Source organism: Oncorhynchus masou, chromosome 6 (genome assembly GCF_036934945.1).
Source record: "Oncorhynchus masou masou isolate Uvic2021 chromosome 6, UVic_Omas_1.1, whole genome shotgun sequence".
NCBI classification, from domain to species: domain Eukaryota; kingdom Metazoa; phylum Chordata; class Actinopteri; order Salmoniformes; family Salmonidae; genus Oncorhynchus; species Oncorhynchus masou.
In genome coordinates, this window is record NC_088217.1 from 42,594,046 (window position 1) to 42,621,358 (window position 27,313).

At 42.7% G+C, this 27,313-nt stretch overlaps 1 protein-coding gene across 1 annotated transcript in view; it reads right to left on the reverse strand.

Annotated features, from left to right (window-relative positions):
* LOC135542079 (A disintegrin and metalloproteinase with thrombospondin motifs 9-like) overlaps positions 1-27,015 on the reverse strand; it is a 77,628-nt gene extending 50,613 nt beyond the window's left edge. The window contains exons 1-22 of the mRNA XM_064968721.1: positions 26,677-27,015; positions 26,001-26,395; positions 21,114-21,276; positions 18,475-18,794; positions 17,849-17,932; positions 17,634-17,758; positions 17,257-17,297; positions 16,981-17,086; positions 16,148-16,294; positions 15,645-15,786; positions 14,843-14,947; positions 13,503-13,648; positions 13,151-13,332; positions 10,368-10,504; positions 9,751-9,868; positions 9,531-9,626; positions 8,409-8,575; positions 8,179-8,308; positions 1,590-1,716; positions 1,223-1,433; positions 976-1,143; positions 236-400 (exon numbers count right to left, since the gene is read on the reverse strand). Coding sequence (XP_064824793.1) covers positions 236-400; positions 976-1,143; positions 1,223-1,433; positions 1,590-1,716; positions 8,179-8,308; positions 8,409-8,575; positions 9,531-9,626; positions 9,751-9,868; positions 10,368-10,504; positions 13,151-13,332; positions 13,503-13,648; positions 14,843-14,947; positions 15,645-15,786; positions 16,148-16,294; positions 16,981-17,086; positions 17,257-17,297; positions 17,634-17,758; positions 17,849-17,932; positions 18,475-18,794; positions 21,114-21,276; positions 26,001-26,395; positions 26,677-26,776 — 3,375 coding nt within the window. The 5' untranslated portion in view covers positions 26,777-27,015. The remainder of the gene's footprint in view (positions 1-235; positions 401-975; positions 1,144-1,222; positions 1,434-1,589; positions 1,717-8,178; positions 8,309-8,408; positions 8,576-9,530; positions 9,627-9,750; positions 9,869-10,367; positions 10,505-13,150; positions 13,333-13,502; positions 13,649-14,842; positions 14,948-15,644; positions 15,787-16,147; positions 16,295-16,980; positions 17,087-17,256; positions 17,298-17,633; positions 17,759-17,848; positions 17,933-18,474; positions 18,795-21,113; positions 21,277-26,000; positions 26,396-26,676) is intronic.
* Between the last annotated feature and the right edge of the window lie 298 nt (positions 27,016-27,313).

Below are 27,313 nucleotides of genomic sequence, written 5' to 3' on the forward strand. Positions count from 1 at the left end.
TGGGTCATATTCTAATATTAGAAACAGTCGGACACAGTTGGAATGACACATAATAAGTTCAGATAATCGTTAGCTTTTACAAGACACTATAGTCTTTGAGGGACAGGGGGTGACTGGAAGCCACAGATGTCACCTGAAACACAGTGTGTGCCACCCGGCAAACAGATCATAATATTACCTGCCACAAAACATGTCACTCTACAGGTATGTCAACTGTACAACACGCGTGACTCACCTGTCCCCATGGTCCGACCTGCCACGAAGCACAATCCTGCTGCTGACACGTCTGGACTGACTCAGGCTTGGACATCGAGTCACAAAAGCGGTCGTCCAGTCGGTCCTCCGCAAACTGGCACCATGTCTGCCGATGCTTGTACCCTTTCCCACACGTCACCAGGCACTGCAACAGTCAACGGGCACAATGAGAAACAGGGGCACATAGATTGACATGTACAGTAGGCTAGCTATGTGCGTACAGTGTTTGTTTGTGTAGGCGCACTCAAAGCCTTTTGAACTGCTGGACAGAATGTGTAAACTACACAATAAAGCTAGTTACTACCCCACAAACACGGGTACAGTAGTGCACCGTACATGACAAGACATTCCTTTGACCAGCGTCCCTGGCGCCCAGTCATTTTTACATGTTCCTCATACTTCCTCTTTATATTATAGGAGTAGAATTCCTTAGTCAATCAAATTCAAGATTATTCCCATAATTCTGTCCTACAAATGTTATTTTTTACACTATGTCTGCTGTCAGGTGTAGAATCAGAACCCTGATTTGGCTGCAAACTGGTCGTAGTGTAAAAAGGCCATCTGGGTTCAAAATTCCTCAATTTGCTTCAAATGCTAAGCAAACATTCTCCATAGAACTGACCTCAGACCAGTCTCCGGTCTGATTACCATCAAATGATTAGCTTCAAATGCTAAGCAACATTCCCAAAGCGTAGTCTAAACATTCTCCATAGAACTGACCTCAGACCAGTCTCCGGTCTTCCACGCAGGACATAGGAACTCATTGCAGTTCTGGACGGTGGTCAGCTTGTCTCTCTGGCTGCACTTGCTCTCATCACTTCCCGCCTCAGAAGACTTTCCACACACAGCCGCACGACGCCGGGACCCTCCTCCACAGCTTTTGGAGCACTGCAACACATGCACACACGTATTAAACCTTTTCCTTCTCTTTTTATAAATCCCTTAAAACTATAACAGGCGTCCTCACCTCTGACCAAGATGAGTACTCCCATCCTCCTGGGTTACAGTCTCCATGGCAACTCTCTTTGTCGTCAGGTTTGCGTTGACTGCTGCAGTAACGCTCGTCCACCTTCTGGGTCTTTCCATCGGCACGGCTGAGTTTGGCGCAGTAGATCTCCAGCGTACGATATCCCACCCCACATGGGACTGTGCACTCGCTCTTCCTCGCCACATGCCACCTACACAGACAGGAAAGGTCATAGGTGAAAGATGCTGACAGGATAAAACTGAACTTTGTATCAAACAGCATACATATCACAGATATAAAGACTAAGAGTGATCAAAAAATCTGCAATATGGACAGATAAAGCGATTGAGAGTGGTTTAGGCAGTACCTGATTTCACACTCTGCGTTGCAGGGTTCGGTGAGCATGGCTGGTCTGGCGGCCCCATGGCACCTCTGGTCTGAGACCACCACACGGTCCGACTCTCTACTACACAGGATCTTCCTCTTACGCTCTCCTGATGTGGTGGGAGAGAGGGTTTAGTTCCTTGGTCATGGTCCTGCTGCTTTTAGTTTCTCCCAGTACCTGGCATTGAATCAATAAATCGATTGGCTAGAAAGTCCACGCAAGCTTGAATTCTTTGGAGTCTAAATCAGACACTTGTCAAAAGGCAAGACGGAAAACCAGCAGGAGTGTGTGCCTCCAGGAATCGTGTGGTTTAAATCATAGCAAAATTGTTTTTATTAAAAAAAATCTTTCTAAGAAACATCACTCTTCCTCCTATACCTTCTGTTCGTAATTGTTATAACCAAGCATTATGAGCTGTAAATCAGTAAAACTGGCAGTAAATCCCCATAGATAAATAGATGTGTATTAGTGGAGAAATACACTGCAGGCTCTATTGTCAGCCAGGTTCACCAATTTACCTGTCTGACATCAGCTTACTTGCCTTGCGGTGAGATGGTGGGAATATTTAAGGCGTGTCTTCATTCAGTGATTTATTTTCATTCAGTGATTTAAGACTCACCAAAAGCAGGTCTTAACGGTAATGTGGATGATAATGACATTGATTTTGACAGCGGATGCGCAGCCTATCCAGTCGTGACGGACAGTGCCCGTATGCTCATGGAACAAGAGATATGTGCTTTTCCCTGCATAGGCATTTCATTTGGAACAATAAGGATATTTTGTATAGAAACAAGTCTTCCATTTTTAACAACTGGTTTAATAATCATATCCTGCTGGCGAGTCAACTTTTTAATGAAGAAGGATTGTTACTCAATTATGAGGATTTTGTTTTATCTCGTTACAATATCCTTGTTACACCTAGAGAGTTCGCCATAGTCTTTGATGCTATTCCATCTGGAACTTTCATGTTATTTAGAGGTGTAACCAGAATCATTACCTGAAGAAGCTCAGAAAACACATTAACATTAACAGTACTTTTTGTGTTGAGCATCCAGACACAGTTTTACAATTATTTTGGCATTGTCTACGTGTAAAGAAATTATGGCAAGATATTCATATGACTTTTGTTTTTTTTTATGGGAGAATGTGCTGCTCGGTTTCCTTAACTGTAATAAGGATAAAGAAAAAATGTTTTACCTCATAAATCTAATTGTGCTAATGGTAAAATGTAATATTCATAAATGTAAATTCACTAATAAAAAAACTATCTTCCGTGTTTTCTATAAGGAATTTGAGCAATACATTAAGAGCATTGTACGTTCTTCTAATAAGAAAGCTGTTAAAAAGGTATTTGTATAATCCAGAATGTGTTGTACACCCTAGCATATGTTATCATTGTCTGTTTGTATACTTGTATGTATACTGTTTTTTTTTTAAAAAAAAATATATATATATATATTGAAAATTATATTTTTTAAATAAATATGTTGTATTTTTTCTCCATTTCGTTTAATTTAATTTAAAACCAAGCATAGCCATGGGGCTTTTTTTTTCTCCTGCCCTATCCATTCACCAAGAAGCCAAGACTATCAATTAAGGGCTTGGTTCAAGAGATAGCTTTTTAATAAATCTTTATCACCAAGCTTTATTAAAAGGTACATTTGGGAGCAGCAAAACAGTAAGCGGACATCCCCTTTTAATCTATGTATTGTAGGCTACATTTTTTTAGCCAGCTCTTGGAGCGAGAGATGATGCCAGTGACCCTCGCTTTTTAGAAACTTTGAAGTTATTTTCCTGTAACAATTTGTTGATTTTCATTTCATGAGATTAAAAACCAAGCCCTCAGTAGGCTACCCCTAGACTACTATAATGAAAGCTGGTTCAACAACAGTGAGTTGGGTATATCTCTTATCCTGGCCATGCATAAGCCAAGTAGCCCATCCATAAAAGGTTTCTAAATGGTCTACTGGTGAAGCTTTTGCCCTTTTGCTTTTGCATTATTCACAATTCACATCGGCCTACCTGCATACACCATTTCACTGATATCCATCCCCATTTCCAGAGTGCCTCTTGTCCAGTTACCAAAAATGCACTCCTCTTTCTTTATTCAAATGATTTAGTCCAAAAATTCCACATCAATGATGGATAAGCCTATATTTTGCTTATTGCAAATGTGCCTGACACATAGTCTACAGTACATTTTAAAGGGAGCCTAGTGTTGTTTATTTCAGAAGAAGTGTCATGCGTAAAGACACGCATGAATGGGTCGTTCCACGAAATTAGTGATATTTTCAGTAGTAATTGTGCACCAATATAGTATTTTAAAAGCCTGTTATATTAAATAAAGAAAATTAAATACATCTGTTTTTTTATATGAATAAAGACTTGCTAAAGTGCCACAATTCAGCATTTTGACATGTCCCTCAGTACACCCTCTGTGACTTAACCACAGCATTTTGACATGTTCCTCTGACCACCCTCTGTGACTTAACCACAGCATTTTGACATGTCCCTCTGACCACCCTCTGTGACTTAAGCACAGCATTTTGACATGTTCCTCTGACCACCCTCTGTGACTTAACCACAGCATTTTGACATGTCCCTCTGACCACCCTCTGTGACTTAACCACAGCATTTTGACATGTCCCCCTGACCACCCTCTGTGACTTAACCACAGCATTTTGACATGTCCCTCTGACCACCCTCTGTGACTTAAGCACAGCATTTTGACATGTCCCTCTGACCACCCTCTGTGACTTAACCACAGCATTTTGACATGTCCCCCTGACCACCCTCTGTGACTTAACCACAGCATTTTGACATGTCCCCCTGACCACCCTCTGTGACTTAACCACAGCATTTTGACATGTCCCTCTGTGACTTAAGCACAGCATTTTGACATGTCCCTCTGACCACCCTCTGTGACTTAAGCACAGCATTTTGACATGTCCCTCTGACCACCCTCTGTGACTTAACCACAGCATTTCTCAAAGTTTTCACCATCATTGTAAAGCCCTAGTTATTATTTTTTTATTTTACCTTTATTTTACTAGGCAAGTCAGTTAAGAACAAATTCTTATTTACAATGACGGCCTAGGAACAGTGGGTTAACTGCCTGTTCAGGGGCAGAACAACAGATTTTGTACTTTGTCAGCTCGGGATTTGAACTTGCAACCTTTCGGTTACTAGTCCAATGCTCTAACCACTAGGCTACACTGCCGCCCCATTAAGTTGCTTTCTGGCGATTGTTATTCATTTATTTAATGTGATTAGTGATTCATAAAAACATTTATAACATTTTCCCCCTCATTTTAAGGTCAACCCTGTTATGCGATCTGAACTCTCATTTTAATATGGTAATACTATTCCTGTTAATAACATTTAAAAAACTAAAATAAACATTGTAGTCAAACCCTAGTGTAAAAGCAGGTGAGCTGGTTCTAATCTTTTTTGACATTTTCGGATGTTTGTGGTGGAAAATTGAGCGGGTCAAGCATAATATGTCAACCCTGTGACCCATAGATAGACAGACTTGAAGTGTTTTAACAATTTCAATGTTTTTTTGTCAAGCTTGAATTGAATTGACCTTCTCTGTTGCACACAACAAGCTTCCATTCTCCCTGTAACAGGGGTATTTATGGCTGATTTAAGATGATATCATCAATGCTTATGATCGTAATTTTGCTTATTTAACCTTTTGAGATGGGAAAACATGTTTTTTTTATTAAGTTGAAAATGTGCTCTTTATGACAGAGCGTTTAAATTAGGTTAATAAATCACCAAGTTACACTACTCAAAAGGCACCCAATGGGTGGAGCGACCTGTATAGGCCTATAGGTTAAGCAAGTACAACAATGTTGACTGCCAAAGCTGTATTTTGCTGTTGCTATTATTCATTACTGTAGCCTATGCTATTTAATAAACAGACTCGGAGGAGAATATTGCTGTGCTCCCCAGCCGAATTGAAGTTGATGGCAACACAAAGACGGTCAATAACCTACACAACTTGATATAACGGCTCGCAGTATTAAGCCATGGAACACGTTGATTGGCCAGTGAATGATCAAGCCCTCCGCCAACCTACAATTTATTTATTCATCAAAAACCCCGCGCTTTCACGCCACCGCCAGCTATTGCGCCCATAATTCCCACTGTAAAAATAGCACAAATATTTCTGACACATGCCCAGACCTATAGCGCTCCCACCAGTGCTAAGATTTACCATTGTGTTAGGTTGTTAAAATAGAGCCCAACATCTTCAAAGATTATATTCTAAAGTTATTTTTTACATTTCATTCTATTGCTAATGGTTTGCTAATGGTTGTTCATATTGCTAATGTTTTCAAGCATTTTCCTAACGCGAAACATGTCCCACTGTTGTTAGAGAAAAAGTCACATGCGAGTAGAAATGTATCATTGTTTAATTAGAAGAAAAGATACATTTGTATCGCCAATCTGTACTCTCCACGGCAGATTGTTTTGTGGACTGATTTGGAGAGCACGCCGACCGGTCACATGCGCATTGTTATCCATCATAGTCATCCATCATTGTTATCCATCATAGTTATCCATCATAGCTTTCCATCATAGCTTTCCATCATAGTTATACATCATTGTTATCCATCATAGTTGCCCATTACAATGTTCTATGTTGAGGGAGGTTTTCCAAATATCTACAGTATATTCATTGAACATTAATGGGATATTTTGTCCTCATATTATGAAATGTATTATGGAATGGTCATTGATATGATAACTATTGAGAAGTACTAACTGTGAAGGGAATTATTAGGCTAATGTTAATTGATTAAATACTTGTTTAGATGCTTTTGGGATTATCCCAGTGTTACATTTACATTTAAGTCATTTGGCAGACGCTCTTATCCAGAGCGACTTACAAATTGGTGAATTCACCTTATGACATCCAGTGGAACAGCCACTTTACAATAGTGCATCTAAATCATTTAAGGGGGGGGGGGTGAGAAGGACTACTTTATCCTATCCTAGGTTTGAACTCGCAACCTTCTGGTTACTAGTCCAACGCTCTAACCACTAGGCTACCCTGCCGCCCCAAAGTGCACTAACGTCACTGAACGGCAGCAGCAAACTGAATCGTCTTCACACCGGTGTGGGAGTTAGACCCCATCTGATTCCACCAAAGCCGTGAATAAACTAACGTCTACATTTCCATCTCGTAGGTGATTTTAAACCTTTTAAATCAAAAAGCAGGGGAAGCCCAGGCAAAGATATGACGGGTGTGACTGCTGGGAGAGATGCTCCCCTCCATAGTTCAACACAGTGACCTCACCTGCCTTAGCCTACTAGAAAGAGACCTTAGGTTTGTGTGAGAATGAGACGCAGTCCAGATTGAATGAGGTGTATGTGAGAATTAAAAGCTGGTTAAAAGCTGTTCAGCGCGTCTCCTAAGCAGAGGCTGCGAGAAAAGTTAAATTATGTTCTAGTGGTTCGGTTGCCATGGAGACACCAACGTTCAGTGCTGTGGGTTCCATTCGCAAGGTGCAGGATCCAGATACCCTTGTCGAGCAGAAAGTCGATATTGTGTCATTGATTGCTATGGTGATAAACTGCACTGCAGGAGTGGCTAAGAACTCAAGAAAGATCAATATCAGCTTATCTGCAGCTGAACGCTTTTTGGGAATGAAGGATGAAACAGGTGAGGAGCTGCATGGCATACTGAATGGAGCAGCAGTTCCATCCTCTCAGGTCAACAGATCTAAGTAGTGCTCTGAGTGGATTTTGAAGGACTGAGGGTTTTTTTTTTTTGATTTCTCCCCTTTTTTATTTCCCGCATCCAGTAGTGGGCGGTAATACAACGTTTCAGGTGTCGTCTGCCCTAAAACACTACAAGAGAAGAAGAAGAATTGTCAAGAGTGCATCGGCTGGACTGACATGTTGTCCCAGACTCTGCTAAACTCAGCTGTGTCAGGAATTACTGACGCTTTGTCAAAGTTAAAGGTGCTCTGTCTTGTTTGAAGGTGGTCCTTTGTAGCTCATTTGGTAAAGCATGGCGCTTGTAATGCCAGGGTAGTGGGTTTGATTCCTGGGACCACCCAAGTCGCTTTGGATGGAAGTGTCTGCTAAATGGCATTTATTATTATTACTGTTCTGTCTTAGAAGGCAAATGTAGCTTCAGTATATTGACTCTATAAGTCTGTAAGTCAGTGTCCATCAACATCCTGTCAATATTAATACTGTATATCCAGCTCACCTTCCACATCTGTTAATTAATACCAGCATTTTGCGCCTGAATTCCGTCTGACTCCTAACGCTTCCCACTGCCCTGACAACACTGTATGGTCCATTATTCTCCACTATTTCATGCAAATTTCTTAGTACATGTTTGCAAGAGCCTTGGAGCCAATATTGGATTTAATAGTGGTCAGATACAACCACATAAAGCCTCACCTTCTCTCTCCTTCAACCTTTCACCTCCCTCCACACCTCCTTTCCCACACACCCACACCTCTCCACCACCTCAACCATTCCGACACCCCTCATCTTCTCTTTAACCCCCTAACCACACCCCTTACGTTCCCTTCCCATCCCTCACCTTGGCAGGGCCTACTGCAGTCCTGCCAGGGCCCGTAGGCATCCCAGACAAACTGCTGGGGTTTATCCTCGATGGGGATGTTATAGGAGTACCTGACGTCTGGGTTGTACAAGTTACCTACAGAAAGCACCTGAGGAGGGATCGGAGGGCAGAGGAACAGAACAATCAGTACAGTTCCACTGTTCCATTTGCATCATAACCTTCTCAACAGTCAGGTAAGGAGTTGTTACCTGGACAATGATCTCCTCCTCGATGCGGTCAGTGCAGTTGATTCTCTCGATGACGTGGTCGGATCCGCTGTACTCGATGACGGCATTGCCCACTTTGATTTCCCTTTTAAACATGCTGACTACAAACTCGCCATTGAGCAGGAAGTCCCCACGACTGTTTGAAACAGCTGGAGAAAAAGACAGAGGAGGTGACACTGACATGAGTAAATAAGATGGCATTCTGAAAGTACAGTACGGGACAGAGCGCAAAACCACAAGTCTTTATTAAGTTCGCTAAACTCCTTTTCCTTCTCTTGAGGAAATCGAACATAGTGTTTGCATGGGCAGACTTTAGAGTTGGCTTTGAAAAGAGAGTCAGTCAACTGTGAACACACTTTCACTTAACACAGTGATAAAAACATAGAGCAGCATGACAGTTGATGCTTTCATTTACAGCAAGGGCTGCAACAGAGAGCAGATAAACCTAACTGGGGTAAAATAATCCTACATTTCTACTGGAGGAATCTCAGTTCTCCTGTTCTGTTCATCAGACAGTCTGCTGCACACATTCACACTAATGCGATTATGGAGCTAATTTCCTGAGTTACTTTCCTCACCATTTCACACATCACAGTAATGTGGCCACAGAGACCAGCCCACTTCCCACAAGCCCCCCTACCCCCTGTTCCCTCCCTGTTCCCCCTTAGGCCCCAGCGCACCCGCAGAGAGTCACACGCGCACGCACATGCACACGCGAACAAAGAAACACCAAGAAACACAAGCATAGTAGCTTTTACACTTTTACGAGCAGCACAGAGAGAATGAAATTACACCCAGAGGGCTATGTGAGTTCTGGGTAATTAATGTTTTAGCATGTGTGCCACAAACTCTCCAACATGCCAAGTTCAACAGGCCCTCCAAATCTCTCCGCTGAGGACAGGCAGGACACTACAGTAGCACCAACAACCAGACAAAACATATCTGCTCAAGAAGAGAATACTAAAGCTGTTGACACCTCTGAATGTTAGACATACTGAACTGTGACATGACAGACAGTGACAAATCAAATCCTCCAGCTAATGTTTCAAATTCAACAGCCAACAAGACCCCTAAAAGTGTTTTGATCGTGAGTTTGAGTCTTACCGAGGTAGTTATCGTCCTCTGGTTTCCCTGAGTAGCTGTGTTGACGCACATCAATATTTGTAGCACCACTGGGTATTCTCACTACTTCGTTGTATCCTGCAGCACAACCAGCAGAGGAGAACTCAACGTCAGACAAGGTCAGCGGTCAGTATATAATGGGATAGTAAAAAGGTTTCAATGACACTTTTCCGTCATTGGGATAACACACAGTTTGGCTCACCGTAGCGCACCATGTTGAAGGTGCCTGCCACGGTCTTGCACGAGGAGTTGTCACCGCCACACACACCACACTTATCTCTCCTCGCCTTGGAATTCAACACATGGTCACATCCCGCTTGCTGCACAGGGACGAGGAGGAGAAAGGAGGGAAGGAAAATGAGGAGAAGGAAGTGGAGGAGAAAAAAGGGGGGCGGAATGAAATGTCATTAAAGTAGTGGAATTTCTTATGAAATCCTGTACTGTGCCCTGCAACCTTCTACCAGGCTGCAGGGATAAAACCGAATAAATTGTTTCCTAATACACAGAATCGAACCCGGTTAAGTGTGTTAAATTCATATAACTGTAACACCTGACAGAAATTCTCTATTGTAAATAGCACCACGGTGAAAGTCTATTCTGGTATAATTGGTTTTAGTCTGTTGCCTGTAATAGGGACGATGGACTTTAGCTCAAGAGTACAGTGAAATGAAGAACCACACCTTCTCCGTGAATAATATTCTCCTCATTTTAAAATAATGCCATCATGACAGCTGTTATAACAGCTCTTATGACTGTTACGAATGGCATTTTAGGCTAACTGTCAGGCTGAGGTCGTTAAAGGCTGTGTGTCAGTCTCACCCTGCACAGGCCCTGCACACAGATGTCGTTGGTGTCGGGGCCACATGGCGTGCCGTCGATGACCCGGTCCCTGAGCTGGTAGTAGGCCGTGCTGCCAGCCACCCTGCAGAACAGCTTACAGCGATCCTTCATCTGAACTACAGGACAGAAGAGGAAGAGGGAATGGTGAAAACAGTCCACTGACCTCATTAAAGACGACACAATAAATGGTTCCCTAAAGAAAATCAAATCCAAACCTGGCCAAAAGAGCACTCTTCCATGGCTAAATGGAGAAATCTGGAAATTGATGCAACAACGAGATTATGCTCTAAAAACAGCCTTAAGATCCAAATTGGAGCATGACAGACGTAGGTTTACCATGTTGAGAAATAAGGTGATGTAAGAAATCAGGCCAAGGCAAACTTTTTTATTAACATAATTGGTGAAGCAAAGGGAAATTCTAAATTTATCTGGGAGAATCTAAAAAAAAAAAAGTTAACAGGGAAAGACCATAGCAACACTGCAAAAAAACTAGAAATCATGGTGAATAACAATCTAACACAGGAGGCAGTCGAAATAGCAATAGCCTTCAATTCCTACTTTATTGACTGTCAGGGTGCTGACACAGAACCCCCTCCACTGGTATCTTGGGATCAGTGCGAGTGAATGACGCTCAACCTGTCTTCATCATAAGGGAGGTTTCTGAGTCAAAGGTGAACAAGGTGATTAGCTCACTAAAGAACTCTAAAGCAAAAGATGTGTTTGGGCTGGACTCTACCTTTCTTAAAATCTACAAAGAGTCACTCATTGGCCCCATTACTAAGGTCACCAACACATCTATTGGTCTCGGGGTGTTTCCAAGGGTATGGAAGTCGGCCATCATAACGGCCATCTTTAAATCGGGCGACCCTGCTGACGTGAGTAACTACAGGCCCATTAGTATACTACCTGTGATGTCAAAGGTTGTTGAAAAGTGAGTAGCAGAACAACTGATTGCCCACCTCAACAACAGTCCCTTCACATTACACTCCATGCAGTTTGGCTTCAGAGCGAAACACTCCACAGAAATGGCCAACTGGTTTCTTCTGGAAAATGTGAAGTCCAAGATGGACAAAGGGGGCGTTGTTGGGGCTGTGTTTCTGGACCAAAGGAAGGCTTTTGATACTGTTAACCATGAGGTTCTCATCACAAAATTGTCCAAGTTCAACTTTTCCTCGGGTGCCTTGAGATGGATGAAATCATACCTTGAAGGCAGAACTCAGTGTGTCAGAGTGAGCAATGAGCTGTCGCCCACTCTTAGCTATGATGTGGGCGTGCCCCAGGGGTCAATACTGGGGCCCCTCCTGTTCAGCCTGTACATTAATGATCTGCCTTATGTCTATACTGGGTCTGAAGTTCAAATGTTTGCAGATGATACAGTTATATATGTGCATGCAAAGAGCAAACAACAAGCTGCAAAATAATTCACTGCTGTAATGGTCCAGGTTACAAAGTGGCTCAGTGACTCGTGTTTGCATCTCAATGTGAAAAAAACAGTCTGCATGTTCTTCACAAAGAGGGCAACAGATACTACTGAACCAGTTGTCTATGTGTCAGGGGAGAAGCTCCAGGTGGTATCTGATTTTAAGTACCCTGGCATCATTCCAACCTCTCTTTTAAAAAGAATGTGAAAAAGGTCATTCAGATAACCAAATTCAACCTAGCTAATTTTCGATTTATACAAAATACAGAGGTAGCAAAACTGTACTTCAAATCTATGATACTCCCCCACTTAACATACTGCTTGACTAGTTGGGCCCAAGCTTGCTGTACAACATTAAAACCTATTCAGTCTGTCTACAAACAGGCTCTCAAAGTGCTTGATAGGAAGCCCAGTTGCCATCATCACTGTTACATCCTCAGAAAGCATGAGCTCGTGAGTTGGGAAAATCTTGTGCAATACACCAACACATGTCTTGTATTCAAGATCCTAGATGGCCTGGCTCCCCCTCCACTCAGTATTTTTGTTAAACAGAAAACCCAAACATATGGCAGCAGATCCACAAGGTCTGCCATGAGAGGTGACTGTATAGTTCCCTTAAGGAAAAGCACCTTTAGTAAATCTGCTTTCTCTGTGAGAGCTTCCCATGTCTGGAATACACTGCCATCAGACACACATAACTGCACCATATATCACACTTTCACAAAATGTATGAATACATGGCTAAAGGTCAATCAGATTTGTGATCATAATCCCTAGCTGTGTATTGCCGCTTTCCATGTTGTCTGTAGCTTGTGAGGTGTGGAAACACTTTGTTGCTTTTATGAATTTTGTCTTGCTGCTTTTTGTTCTATGTTGTCTGTCTGTATGCTACTTCTTGCTTGTCCTATGTTGCTATGTCTGTATGCTACGTCTTGCTTATCCTATGTTGCTCTGCGTGTGCTCACTGCTCAATGTTTGTCTATGTTGTAATTGTTTTTAATAACCTGCCCAGGGACTGCGGGTGAAAATTAGCCGGCTGGCTAAAACCGGCACTTTTACTGAAACGTTGATTAATGTGCACTGTCCCTGAAAAATACAAATAAACTCAAACTCAAAGTGGCTAATGAAAATTCAACCATTTGGATGTTCCAACAAGTTCACATAACTCCTCATGCTATATCGCATTGATTCACCGAGCACTCCGAATACTTTGTGCACATCTACAGGAAATTTGAGTTAGCTTACAACAGCACCCATTCTAAAGGCCTAAGAGTCCAGTTAATTTTTCTCTGTGTTAGTAAGATGCAAAACCAAGAAGGCGTAAAAAGAGAGATGTTCTTACTTCCGCTGTACTTGGGTACCCAGCGCACGTTAGGAGGTAGACCGTTGATGTTGAAGTGCCGGCCATCAAAGGCAGCACACTGCTCCTCTCTGAAGTCTTTCTTCTGCTTGGAGCAGGGCTCTGAGTTACACGAGCGGAACTTCATCCTGCGCCCCACACAGTACTTCCCCCCGTTCTTGGGCCTGGAGGAAGGTGGTAGATAGATACAGCGTCAAATCTGCTGTGACTGTACTTTAGAATTGCTCTGGAAAGAATTCATTTAAGGAGGCTTGATGTTATGGTACATTGACCACTGCAGCTCATAGGGGGATACAGTCCAGTAGATGTGCATGACTACAAAGACTGTGCTTACACAGGTTGGTTGCACTCGCGCACGGCAATCTTGATGCCCCCGCCACACGTCCGCGAGCAAGAGCCAAACGGAGACCAGCCTCCCCACGCCCCGTCCACGGGGGTGGCGTCGTGCTCCTTGGGAATGCACTGGCCATGTTTACAGTGCTGTGGAGAGAAAGAGACAGAGTGAGAACGAGAGAGAGAGGGGGGGGGAGAGGGGGAGAGAGAGAGAGAGAGAGAGAGAGAGAGAGAGAGAGAGAGAGAGAGAGAGAGAGAGAGAGAGGGAGAGAGCATGATAGTAGGAAACCTTAGTCTGCACACTGGCAACACATTATCCTGAAAGCACTTCACAAACTCCTTTGACGTTAATCTGGGAAAAATGACAAGACGACTGGAAAAAGACGGAACCCCAAAAGACACCCATTACAAATGTGCCTGTCTGAGAGGAAGTGAACACAAAGGGGAAGATATGTTTCAGTTTATAGCGGACAATCCATTTCCCTTGGTGACAACGACTGCATTCTAAACAGCGGCAACCTCGGTGCTGAGCATGGCATAGCATTAGGCTTGGCATGAGGTTGGTTTGTGTGCAGGAATACAATGTGTAACCAGAGCAGGCTCTGAACATGTGTGCTATGGGACCTCAGCAACTCGGCCTGGCCGCCCCGCAGCCCTTTTATGTCAGACAGACAGGCAGGAAGTGAAGGGTTTGGTACAGGGCCTAATTAGAAGCTACACTAAAGCAGTAATGGAGAGGGAAATCTCCACAAGCCTCCATTCACAGCTCCACCATAAGCCTATTATTGCCTAATAATAATACAGTCTCTGAAGCAAACAAATCCATGTTTAAACAAATGGAGGAATTTGGAGCAACTGCCACGTACGTCCCACTCATGTTCAACTACGAGTTTATATCGAGTCTTCATTGGTGAATTGATTTCTTGGCAGATTTCTGTGATCTTGTTGTTTTCTTTTGTCATTTGGGTTTTTGAAAAAATACATTTTATAGTTGTGAGTCATTTAAATAGCAGCAGGAACAAAGAAAGTTCATATCTAAGTTTCCTTTGTGGTTATTTATGGGGTCTATTTTGACAGTTCATAACATTAAATGTTCCAGTATGCTCCAGAATAGTGATGAAGCTGGCTTGGTTGTATGTGAATGTGTTTGTGTGTTCATGCACAGATGTGTATGAAACTATTTTAGCCTCTCTCTCTGTGTACACACAACATAAGTATCTGGTGCTCGTCTCACTCTATCTTTCTCTTCATCTCACCCTTTCTATTTATCCCCATCTGTCCATTTCCTTCCCTCTCCCTATCAGATCCTTTCATCTTGCGGTACGTCTCTCTGATACTTGCCTTTCCTGGAGAGCACTCGGTCCCGTCAGCCCAAGGCATGTGTTGGGTCCTGCAGCCCCTCTGGGCCCCCTCTGGGCTGGTGCACCACAGTCTGCGGCACTGGACCTATAAAACACACACACACACACACACACACACACACACACACACACACACACACACACACACACACACACACACACACACACACACACACACACACACACACACACACACACAGTTACCATTCCCTTGCCTGAGTCCCATCCACAAACACACACAGTTACCATTCCCTTGCCTGAGCCCCATCCACAAACATACACAGTTACCATTCCCTTGCCTGAGCCCCATCCACAAACACACAGAGTTACCATTCCCTTGCCTGAGCCCCATCCACAAACACACACAGTTACCATTCCCTTGCCTAAGCCCCATCCACAAACATACAGAGTTACCATTCCCTTGCCTGAGCCCCATCCACAAACACACAGAGTTACCATTCCCTTGCCTGAGCCCCATCCACAAACACACACACAGTACTATATACTCTTCCATGTCTTACAAGGCATGTGCCCTTTAAACAAAGCCTGGAGCTAAGCTCTGACAAACATCAAGCCCAGCGGTTTGCAGGGCACATTCAATCACAGGAGGAGTAGCGTGTAAACAACTGCTTTAACACATACTGTACAGAAGGCCTAGCTGAGAGATAGCCAACTGACAGAATAAGGTGACTCTGGTATAGAATGTCTGGAACCATAGACTATAATAATGTAGGACGAGACAGTGAACTGTCATTTGAAATCTGTGTGGTCCATTCTCTTACCATATATGGGCACACCTGTGTCCCCGGCCCAAATATCAATTCACATTGTTTATTGACATTGTATATCCGTCCAGGCAGCTGCTGCGACAGACTGTATGGCCTAGAAATGGGCTCATCGAGTAAGCACTCTCCATACCCTGTGCTATTAAGAAATAAAAATAAAATGACTTCAAGAAAAAAGGGGGGAAAAACAAAGACACAAACAGACAGAAAACACACTCAGTACAGATGGCGAGGTAGTACCCTGTAAACAACAGAACCCCTGCTGCACCTACTACAAAGCGATATATATACGGAAGTAATACACATTCCAAATATACACTAACAACACAGAAGTCATGTTGTTTCCCTTTCACCCAGAAATATCCAGATACCAGTTTTGATTGAATAGCTGACTGGTCATTTAACCTTTACTGCAGTGTGGTGCCACTAACGTTAACGACAATAACACTTCTCCATAATGACATGCACTTCTAAAATAGAAAACAATGGCCGTTACATACTCAAGGAACTCTGTGATGTATTTCCTGCTACACTTGGACCACATCCAGGGGTTAGTGTAGTAGTTGAGTGTGGGCGCCATCACATGCTGCTGTATTTTAACCCCCTCCTCTTTGCACTTGTTGCTGTCATCATGGGGCATGTTGAATCTGTCAGGAGGCCAAACCACAAGTGAGAACATATATTCACCACAACACACAGGTCTAACCCATCATCAATAAACCTACATGTTAGACTGATTGTTCAACTAAGCACGAAAGAACCGGTTTTGGGAGATTTGTTTGACTGTGGTAAATAAAGCATCATCCTTTAAGCAGCAGACTGGTAACACACATTAGTAGCAGGTCTGTGCAGGGGCCAGTGTCTGGTAGAGTAGGGTCACAGGGGATAGGTATTATATAGTATGGTACCTCTCTCCTATGGTACTGTACTGTACCGTATGGTACCTCTCTACGGTACAGTATGACAGGTAGGCACTGTATTCCACCAAGCTTTGTCGCTAAGCAGACCTGAAGCCGCTTGGTGCTAATAAGAATGGAATTCAACAATCCCACATTTTGTGTGTGTGGCAAAAAAAATATTATTTGACTAAGACACAAGGGTTGTTCAAGTCTGTAACAGTCTCCAATGTAGTGGCCTGGGGTTGTATTGCCAAGCTGGATGAAGGCTGGCAGATGCATGCTGACATGGGACGTTGCACATGTAGACTTAGATCTTGAAGCTTGGAGACATTTTAAGAGGAAAACCAGGGCCACATAAGCATGACACACTAATACAGCTTTAAAATTGTAATGACATGAAATCAATCAAAGAATAAACAGCATGCCGTACTCACACATGGCCCAGTTCATGGGCGATAGTGAACGCAGTGCTAAGCCCATTGTCCTCACTAATACTGCAGCTTCTGTATGGATCACACACGGTGCCGAGCTCTGCAAGCCCTGCAAACCAAGAGTATCACCATTATCATCATCATCACTATATTGTCATCAGCACTATCAAAAGCAGAATCATTATCTGGCATCAAGTACATCAATATGGTTATGAAACTGTCCTCAATCAAATGTTATGTTGCACAGTCTATTGCATATGTCCTTAGAGCTCCTCTTACCTAATGTGTCACACTTGTCCCGCGCTCGGCAGATGTCTTGCCTGTGAAGAACACACAGACAGAAGTCATGTCACTGGTTTCATGCCCCAGAACTGTGACACCAGAGATGCCCTATGTCAACTAGTGTACTTGTTTGTATAAACAAAAGGCAACACATTGCAGAGAATTCAGGGGGTTGCCCCAACCAGGGCTCGAAACGAGGCCCAGCGACTGTCAACACAACACTTTAGCCGTTACACCAAGAGATGGTGCTGAGAATGGTTGTGTCGTGGTGGGAGTGACAGTGTACCTGGTGATGAGAATGGTTGTGTCGTGGTGGGAGTGACAGTGTACCTGGTGATGAGAATGGTTGTGTCGTGGTGGGAGTGACAGTGTACCTGGTGATGAGAATGGCTGTGTCGTGGTGGGAGTGATGATTCTCATCTTGGTGATTTTGCCTCTGTTGCCAGATACAGAAGTTCTTTAAAGTGGTCTGTGCATTGAAGGAAATGGTTGGGCCATCCTACAGCAGAGAGTAAAAGGGAGATGTTTACAGTACTGTAATGTGCTGCTGGAACTGAATGACTGCAGTGCTTTAGAGCTGTGATCTCACCTGCTCATTGTTGATTATGACTAACTTCACAATCACAACGTTAATCAGATTTCCGATGCTGGGATCCTTGTAGATGGAAGACACCTGAAGGGAAAGATTATAGACACAGTTTTTTTATCAATACATTTCAGTCTCCGGAATACATAAACCCCTGATTGAGTCGACTCAATCAGTGGTTCAGATATTCTAAATCAACATGCAGTTTTAAGGGAAGAAAAACCTGGACTCATAGTCCTATTTGAGAGGTTGATTATGGCTGCAGTCAGATCTGGTAGAGAATACAGACGGCCAGGAACACAATAAAGGCTAGTTTAGCTACCCCATAGGTGCTGAGCCACAAACACCTGAAGAAGCATTTATTTGACGTAGACAGGAGGATGCCATCTATGCAACATACCTGAGATTATTTTTACACATTGATCAAAGCTCTCAGACAGATCCACCTTATGCTGCCCCTCTCCTGACCATTTGAACATTTCGTTTACTCCTTCCCCGGGCTGCCCTTTCCCTCTGAGCCCTCTGCCTGCCTGCCAATGTCCCGGGACAGAAAATAAGATAGTCCCCCTCCCCTACAATCAAAGAAGCTGGCTGGCTCGCTTGCGGTCGGTTAACGGAGCAGAACTTACGATAGACATTAATGTGAGTATGTAGTGCTGAAGGTTGCTCCCGTGATGTTCCACCATCTTGCTGTCTGCCACCACCATGACTTCTACAAAGCGGGGATAGGAGAGGAAGCGCTTTGATCTCCTGTGAGGTCCTGAGTCGCCGCTGCTGTCATTAGCCGGCCGTCTGCCGCTCTCTCTCTCTGTTCTGGAGAAGGGATCGGCAGTCAGGCCTGCAGACAGGCCGTCCAGGTCGTCCAGGTCGTCCAGCATGCTACTGCTACTGCTGGACAGCGGACGTCTCTTCACCTTGTCGCTGTTCCTCTTGTGTCTGTGTTTATGTCCTGGAAAAGAGATGGTCCAATGAAAATAATACACACAATATGAACCACAAGCTTATACTGCAAGCTGGGATCACAGGCTATTGAATTTATCATACAATCAACTCTCACTCGCTTCCTTGAAAGCCCTGTTTTCACTACTAGAGAATGCTTGCGAATGCTTCCAAAGTAAATATGCTGCTGCTCTTCTTTAAATATTATTGCTGAAGGAATGAGTCAAAATGAACGAGTTGAGGTCCAAGGGCCTGGAGAGAGAAGGAGTGAAGAGGAGGAGAGATGAGGGGGTGGGTGGGGTTCACTTTAGGTAAGCCTGGCACTCTGCCACACAGCAAAGATGGCGCAAAGCCCCAACATCATAGACTGGTGTCATAGACTGGTGTCATAGACTGGTGTCATAGACTGGATGCCAGACTACACTGACTTTTTGTTTTTCAGGGGTTGGAGGGTGACTTCTGAGTCAGATTTTAATCTTGAGATGACAACCAAACTCAATGGAGTAGCACCAGTACCTCTTCACTCTTGTTTTCTTAGAAGAAAGATCACTAAATCTACACCAATTGCAATGCAACACCAGTCATAGAAAAATTCCTCTGTCTCCAGCACAAAGGTTGAACTGTTTCTGTTTACCATGATTCTTATCAGAAGTAAACATATTCCTTTATTGAAAATCCAGCTACAAAGGGCCTTTGTAAAAGCCAACACACGGTCTTATATTCATCCCCACTGGTTAAAAAACATACTCAAATGTATTTCTAGACTTAATATTCAATGTACAGGTCATACAATCTGAAATGTAACACACACACAAGTAAACACACACTCAGAGGGTTCTCAGGACCGAGGAGATATCAAACACCACTTTCCTCTCACAGGAACCCAAACACTCATCCTCAGCTCCTAATCACCACAATCACACACGTCCCTGCCATTTCAATTTCAAATCCTTTGCTGTACACACCACACACACACACACACACACACACACACCCTACCACAAAGACCCTTCTCAGATGTGGAAAACAGCTATGTGCAGTGACATGTCTTGCGTTTTACTCAAATCAATATCATTCAGCTTTATTTTCATAGTAATGAATAGTTAAATGTTTGAAGTTGGCATCACTTTCATACAATACAATATACACTGTGTCTTCATGGTACTGGGCCCATCGTGTTTTCTTACCAAAGGACCACAGGAAGTGCCAGAGTCAACAGGAACTTGTGGCAATAAACTGAGATTTGGCGATACTAGGAAGAACTTCCAAAATTATTTTCCTGTGCCTGAGCTGAAAAAGCATCTTGTTACAGTAGAACTTGCTTGGGAAATTAGAGGTGAGATGCATCCATATCCTGCCATTTTCTCTTGGAAACATGAATAACCTCTGACCTTTTGCCCATAATGCATTCCATCTGGATACAACTCTCTGCAATCAGTTGTTCATGTGAGGTTGCTGTGCCACAATTTGTTTGACTGACTGATGGTGGGATCATAAGAGTGAATCCATACAGTTACGCTGTCGATCAGATATGTCAGTCACTGAAGAACCACTCATAATCTGTTATGCTGTATCTGCCTTACAACAAACATGTACAACTTTGAAATAGTTCTTATTGTGTTTTTATGAGCCAAATTATGCTACTGCTTTACATCAAAGTCTAAATATGACATCACAGTAGTGTGGTTATGCCTGTAATAGTAAAATTACTATAAAATGACTAAGTTCCTATTGCAAATCATATACTGAAGTTTTAGGATATAATACTGTATATGACAGACAACGATTATCCGTCTTTACTAATGTCTGTTGGAACTCGTTAAAGGCCGGTTAACGAGGGGGGGGGGGGGGGTTATCAGGGAGACTGAGACACACACAAAAACACACACACACACATACACACACACACACACACACACACACACACACACACACACACACACACACACACACACACAAACACGTAGCAGCTCGCACAGGGAGTCCCATTCTCTCTCATCTCCTCTCAGAGCCATCAGAGTGCAGGAGCACCAAGATGACACCAGATGAAAGTCTGTCAGTTGACTCAATGGAACTGACTCAGCTAGCTGTAGCTGTAGCGCTCTCTCTCTCTTTATCTCTTTATCTGTGTGTGTGTGTGTGTGTGTGTGTGTGTGTGTGTGTGTGTGTGTGTGTGTGTGTGTGTGTGTGTGTGTGTGTGTGTGTGTGTGTGTGTGTGTGTGTGTGCGTGTGTCCAAAATCCTCCTGACAAACTATATGACACACCAAAAACACTCATCTCAGACCAAAACATGTCCATTGCACCTCTACTCTAATAATTTCAATGTACCTGATGTGTCACAAGCAGTGTCCTCCACGGCTGCCTCATTCACAGAGGCTTTCTTTCTGTACACAATATGAGGTTTGGTGTGTTCTTCTTCATAGAGTTCTCCATTGTAACTGTGAAGGGGCTCCACAAAATATTCCCCTTCCGGTGACCTGAAAGTGCCAAGCTGAGGGGTAGAAAAAAGGACGAATTAGAATGGTTTGAAATAAGTGCAGTAACATTGGAGCGTACTGCATGGACACACTCCACAGAGGAGTGGAAATGGTCCTTGTCAGAGCCCCCACTGGCTTTGATTCACAGCTATTCATGTCATGGTTATGTGGTGAAATACATGTATTTGCATGCATATTAGTAAAATGGCCCCTGAAAAGAGAGGAGAAATGAGAAGAATGAGGCCTATGATGCCTATCAGAAAACAATGTGAGTCTTATTGTTGGTTTCTTGGCACAGTTTGCAGACTCGATGGAAGCCGTGTTACATTTCGTAAAGCACAGGCAGTGCTACTAGTTAACGTGGAGGTCAAAGATACACCAGACATGTGAAGTGCCAAGCTAGGCAATGTGGAAACAGCACTTATTTCTAATCTAGATTGAATTGGACAATGCTGCACTGCGCAATGCTACAGACCAATAGGGTGGCCCACAGTATGCCTAATTCACCATGAATATATATTTCATTGTTTGTGTATGATGAAAAGATTGAAACCACCTCAAAGTAGTGAAAATGGAATCTCACAAATATACTGTAGGTCTGCTGTATGCAAAATGTAATGACTATTGGGAACATCCACAATTGTGCTCAAATGCACACAAGATATAATGACAACACCAACAATGACAACTATTGATTTAGTTGTGGTAGCCACTCGTAGTATTATGGAGGATGACTCTTCTAATATTAAAATGCAAAGTGGAATTGAAATGAAAAACTGAAAATTCTCAGCCTCATGGCAAAATGTGTAGAATAGCATGTGACTTGCTATAGAACTGCACAGGTCTCTCTTTGCCCCATGGCCCCTGTATGGCCTTGTGCCAATTGAGAACAGTTGACTAAATCAATGAATGGTTCTCAATTCTCTTCTCAGATACCACCACCTCTAGCAGAGGTGGCTCACTTTATTCGACTTGTCAATTAGCACAATAAAAACACCTATGGAATTTTAACAGTATAATATGACTGACCAGCATAAAAAACCCAGTATGGTTCTTCAAAAGGATTTCCAAAGAACCTTCAGATTCAGAAAGGTTATTTAAAGAACCATTCTCCATAAAGGTTATATAAAGAACCAGGAAAAAATGGTTCTATATAGCCCCAAACAGTGTTGTAACCATAGCGGAACATTTTTGTTGGTGCTATATAGAACCTTTTTTAATGGCACAATAATGGTTCCATTTAGAACCTTATGAGCATGTTTCTTTATTGAATCTTCAACAAAAGGTTCTATATAGCACCAAAAAGGGTTCCACTATGGTTACAAGCCAAATAACCCCTATCTGGTACTATTTAGAACAATCATTTTTGTTGTGTGCTAAATTGATTTAATAGCTCATCTCATGCTATTCTATACATTTAGCATTTATTTAAGCTAATTAAAGCTAAAATAGAGGTGTGTTGACTAGGCCTGGGCGGTATACGATATATACCGTATGCCGGGGTATTTGGAAATAGACATGGGATGTTGTTTTTGTACCGTCAATAACATTAAAAACAATTTCTTTTAAGTATTTTGTATTATTATTTGAATATTTGTAGGTCATTTTTAAGTAAATACCTGCAGTCTTGTGCGACATGCGAGGAGATAAAGAAGATTGCGTCATTTTTCATTCTGAAGTTTACCGGTAGTCCCCAGTCACGTGGTGTTTGTTTACAAGCACACAACGACAAGAAACCGAAGCCTTGTGAGTCGCTCACTGTTGTGCAGCACGCGCCAGGTGATCTACTTAAAGTATGGAATTCACAACTAAATGTTGGATAAAGTTGTGACTGTCAACTGTAGGGGTGCTCATGTTACTGGTGCGAGAAAGGCAGGTTGAGGTGGCAAGAGTCAGAGTAGTGTGGAAAGTGTCATATGCTGAGGCATAGAGGAAGATGGATTACGGTTAAGGCTGAGGGATACTGAAAGGTGTGACATATGCTTCAGTAAGGTTGCCTTCTTAGCGTTCATAGCAATGGTTATTTACTGTACTGCAGAAATGGAATGTAAATCCCTGAAAAGATATGTTGTAGTGGCAGCTGCAGAGTAGTACAACATTTTGACTTCTGAAGAGTTACAGGGTGTGTTGAGTGGTGGTGTCTCGTCCTCCCAGGCCGTTGGCGTGGTGCGGGAACAGATAGGGTCAAAGTAGTAGAATGGGGTAGTGGGTTTTTAAATGAGTGTAGGGTTAGTTGAAAGGTTGTTTATTTTCCCCGTTTTCCATTTTGGATCACAAGGTATAATGGATTTATACTATAGTCCAGTTGGGTGCGGTATTGCAACATATTGGATGCCAACTGCCATTAATAAACCCCACCGAAGAAGAAGCCAACTAAATGTTTGCCAGCTGGACATCTTAAAACTATTCCAAATCAAATCAAATGTTATTTGTCACATGTGCTGAATACAACAGGTGTAGACCTTACTGTGAAATGCTTACTTACAAGTCATTAACCAACAATGCAGTTCAAGAAATAGAGTTAAGAAAATATTCAAGAAATAAAATAAAGTAATTTTTTAAAATTAAAAGTAACACAATAACGAGGCTATATACAGGGGGTGCCGGTACCGAGTCAATGTGTGGGGGTACTGCCTAAAATGTGCTAAATGTTCTGCAGTTGTACATTTGGTGTGATCATTTAGTAGCTCGTTAGCTATATGGCTAAGTGGTTAGCTTCCAAAGTCAAGCTTCATTGGCCGGTAACAGCAGGGAATCCCCTCATGGATCAAGAACCTTGCTGTCTAATATTTGTTTTGTGCAGAAAACTGTGAGTAGCATTTTTGAGTTACTTGTATAACTTTATGAGCTGGGATGTCTCTCCTGCAAATAGTTTAGATCAGAGACTGTATAAAATGTTAGCAATACACTCCTTAGCACTTAGAGTTCTAAATAGGATTCAACATGTACTTGTTAGCATTGCTAACCTTCAGATTACAACGGTTCAGTGAGGTTTGAAAACAGCTCCCTTTCTGTGCAGTACCGGTATTACCGAAAATCCCGGTATGGCACCAGATCGGTATGAAGAGATGACAATTGGAATATCGCCCAAGCCTAGTGTTGACTGTGATAAAGGCACTGAATGATGAGATGTCTTTAATGCTAAATGAACAAATGAAATAGGCAGTGGCATGTCGAGAGCTTGGGACTATAAGGTTATATCTGCATTTCATGTCCAAATTGAGTTATTGACGTAGCCTTGTGTAGTTCAATTGTCTTCCTATATAGTAATCTAAATACCCCAATTCATGTTAAATTCAAACGAATGCAAAATAAAAAATGTCTTTATTTTGTTAAGCCCATAAACATGTGTGTGTGGTGTATACTTTTGTTTCAAAGTAGATTTGTTTAAGAATACCAATAATCACTCTGTGTGACCTTGATTTATCCCACTGCAGTAAAAGGTTGAAGACAATTACCTCAGAATAATATTTTTGCAGATTGAACCTTATAGTCCCAAGCTCTCGTGTTGGTGCATATAGCCATAGAAGCACAGTGGCATATGCCTCAATGCAGTCATATTGGTGGCTTATTGGGGTTGTGGCTTCCAGTTAGTTCTTCTGGCAACCCATCCCGTGAGAGTGTATGTAATTCCAGTTAATCTGTTCTGTTATATTTAATGAAATCTGACTAACCCAGTGCAATGCGTGCTATGAATTACAGTACAGAATTACAGTATATCTGATGGTGTTTGCATGTTTAGGTAAAAAGACAAATAATGTCTCGTTTGGAACACTGACAAGTAAAAGAGCATTAAAATAAAATGTATTTGGTTATTTTTCCTCAATCTGGGTGGGCCTGGCTCCCCTGAGTGGATATAATTCATTATGTATCAGTGGTCATATACATGCTTCCAACTGTTTCCCTGTCAATAGGTCCAGAGCAAGTAAAAGTCCTTAGATGTATATGAATGAATAGCCTATACATACGTGAATCATTGTAACTTTCTAATAGTGCATTTTATTGGCTTGAACCACACCAATAGACCAACATGAACTTGTTTTATTTGAATGTCAAATGATCTCCAAGCCTACTAGGCATATGGTGCAGGCAATTTGTGGTGACCTCAATGATAATCAATGATAATCAATGACCTCAATGATAATCACATTGGGAATTGAACTGTTATTATTACAATCTATAAGTATCCCTAGTGAATTTCAACTCCACGCAACCTCATGCATGCATGGGGATTATATGTCCCTGTCTGAGACTCAATCGTGATGACGTTAGCACCACTGGCGCTCCCTCTGCACTGATGTGCGTAACGTAGGACGTCACTGGTTACCGGAGAAGCGTGCATGACACTGCATGCAGAGTATGATGGCTGAAGTTGAATGGGACTACTAGGCTCAAAGTTATTTATGTGAGCAGCTCATTTACATGTGAAGTGGTCAGGGATAGAAGAGTTAACATAAATGGCATTCTCTCACTAACAGTCAAACCACATTTAAATCGAACACAAACGCACACGGCTGGAAAAGCGCGTTTTGTGCAGAGGTCGAAATCCACTCCATTACAGCACTCCAGGGTAAGGTTCCCCTTATGTTCTCATGTTGTCATAGTATTACAACAGCTGTATAAACTATTTGCATTACAGTTTCATATCGGGTCAGATAACAGGTGCGCCTATCATAGTGCAGAGAAACATTGTATCACACTGTATCAAGGGAGGGCTACTCAAAGTGCTTGGACTCACCAATCCAGAGCAGAGACTGATGACTGCGGTGTTCTCCGTTTGAGCATTCACATGTCCTTTATAGAAGCAGTGCTGATACTCCGTATCCTCCTCTGTCTCCTCCTCCGGGGTGAAATCCGTTATGTTAACTATAGGTGCTCCAAGTACTGTCACAGTGTATAGCGGAGCGATAAATCCTGACTCGGGTGTCAGGTTGAGGTGATAGTTCTGTCCAAACGCAGATATTTTGTAATGGATTGATGGCAAGGCCCATTGGTCAGAGGAGTTGCCTGGGCTATCCTCCACACTACGCTTTTTCCTTTTGAAGTGCACGCTCGTGGGAAAGTTGTCACCGGCTTCATTCACTCGCTCCGGAGTTACAATCTCATATGCGCCAAGCTGCTCGGAAATTTCAGCTGGAGAAGAAACCCATGGTATAACGTGTATAGAATTAGCAATGTTAATTGGCTAATAATAGGCTTATAATAATAATAACAATAATAATAATGTTATTTGCGTTAATTACGTTTGCCTCTGTGAAATGAAGTCATTCAAGAAACATAAGACCATTATAAAAGCATTCCAAGTCATGTGCTTTGCTGATACGGAAAAAAGTCATTCATTCTCTGTCTACCGGTTAGCCTACAACATAACACATCACAGGGTCATTTTTTTGTGGCAAGTCGAAATACGTTACCTTTTCTTGAACTCAATAGCGATCTCTCCGTAGATGACACTATATTCAAAAAGTCAGGGAGAAATAGCAAAAACCCTAGTCCCCAAAACAGCATATGCATGATTGTCCACGTTAAGTAGAGAGCGCCACCCCGAATATAGTATTCCTCCTTCACTGCCGGTGCTCCGGTCACTCGGGCTTACCACCGTATTCAAACTCTCAAGTGCGCGCCACATCCAAATCGATTATCCTTGACTCTTCCGTGGGGGGTTTCTCACCGGTAACGTGCGTTGGGTCGTGAGCGGTTCGCAGATACCCTGGCGAACATGCTTACTGCAGAGAGAAGGGTCGGAGAGACAACTGTGGTGGGCTACACTGCACACACCACAGACTGCTGATGTGGGGGGCGGGATTAGTGAAAGGTGCATTACTGGAGCACGCCCTTTTGAACAAGCCACTCCCATTTCTGTGACATACATACAGAATTCACGGAGGCCTACAGTATGATTGTGTTATCACTGAAATTACTTGAGTTAAACATCTGCAATAATGATTGCTGGCAGGGGTGGAGATGTTCTTTAACTGGAAACCATGAAGGAAGTACAGCTTGATAAGCCATGAGACATTGAATCATTTGTTTAATAAAGGCATTATAAAG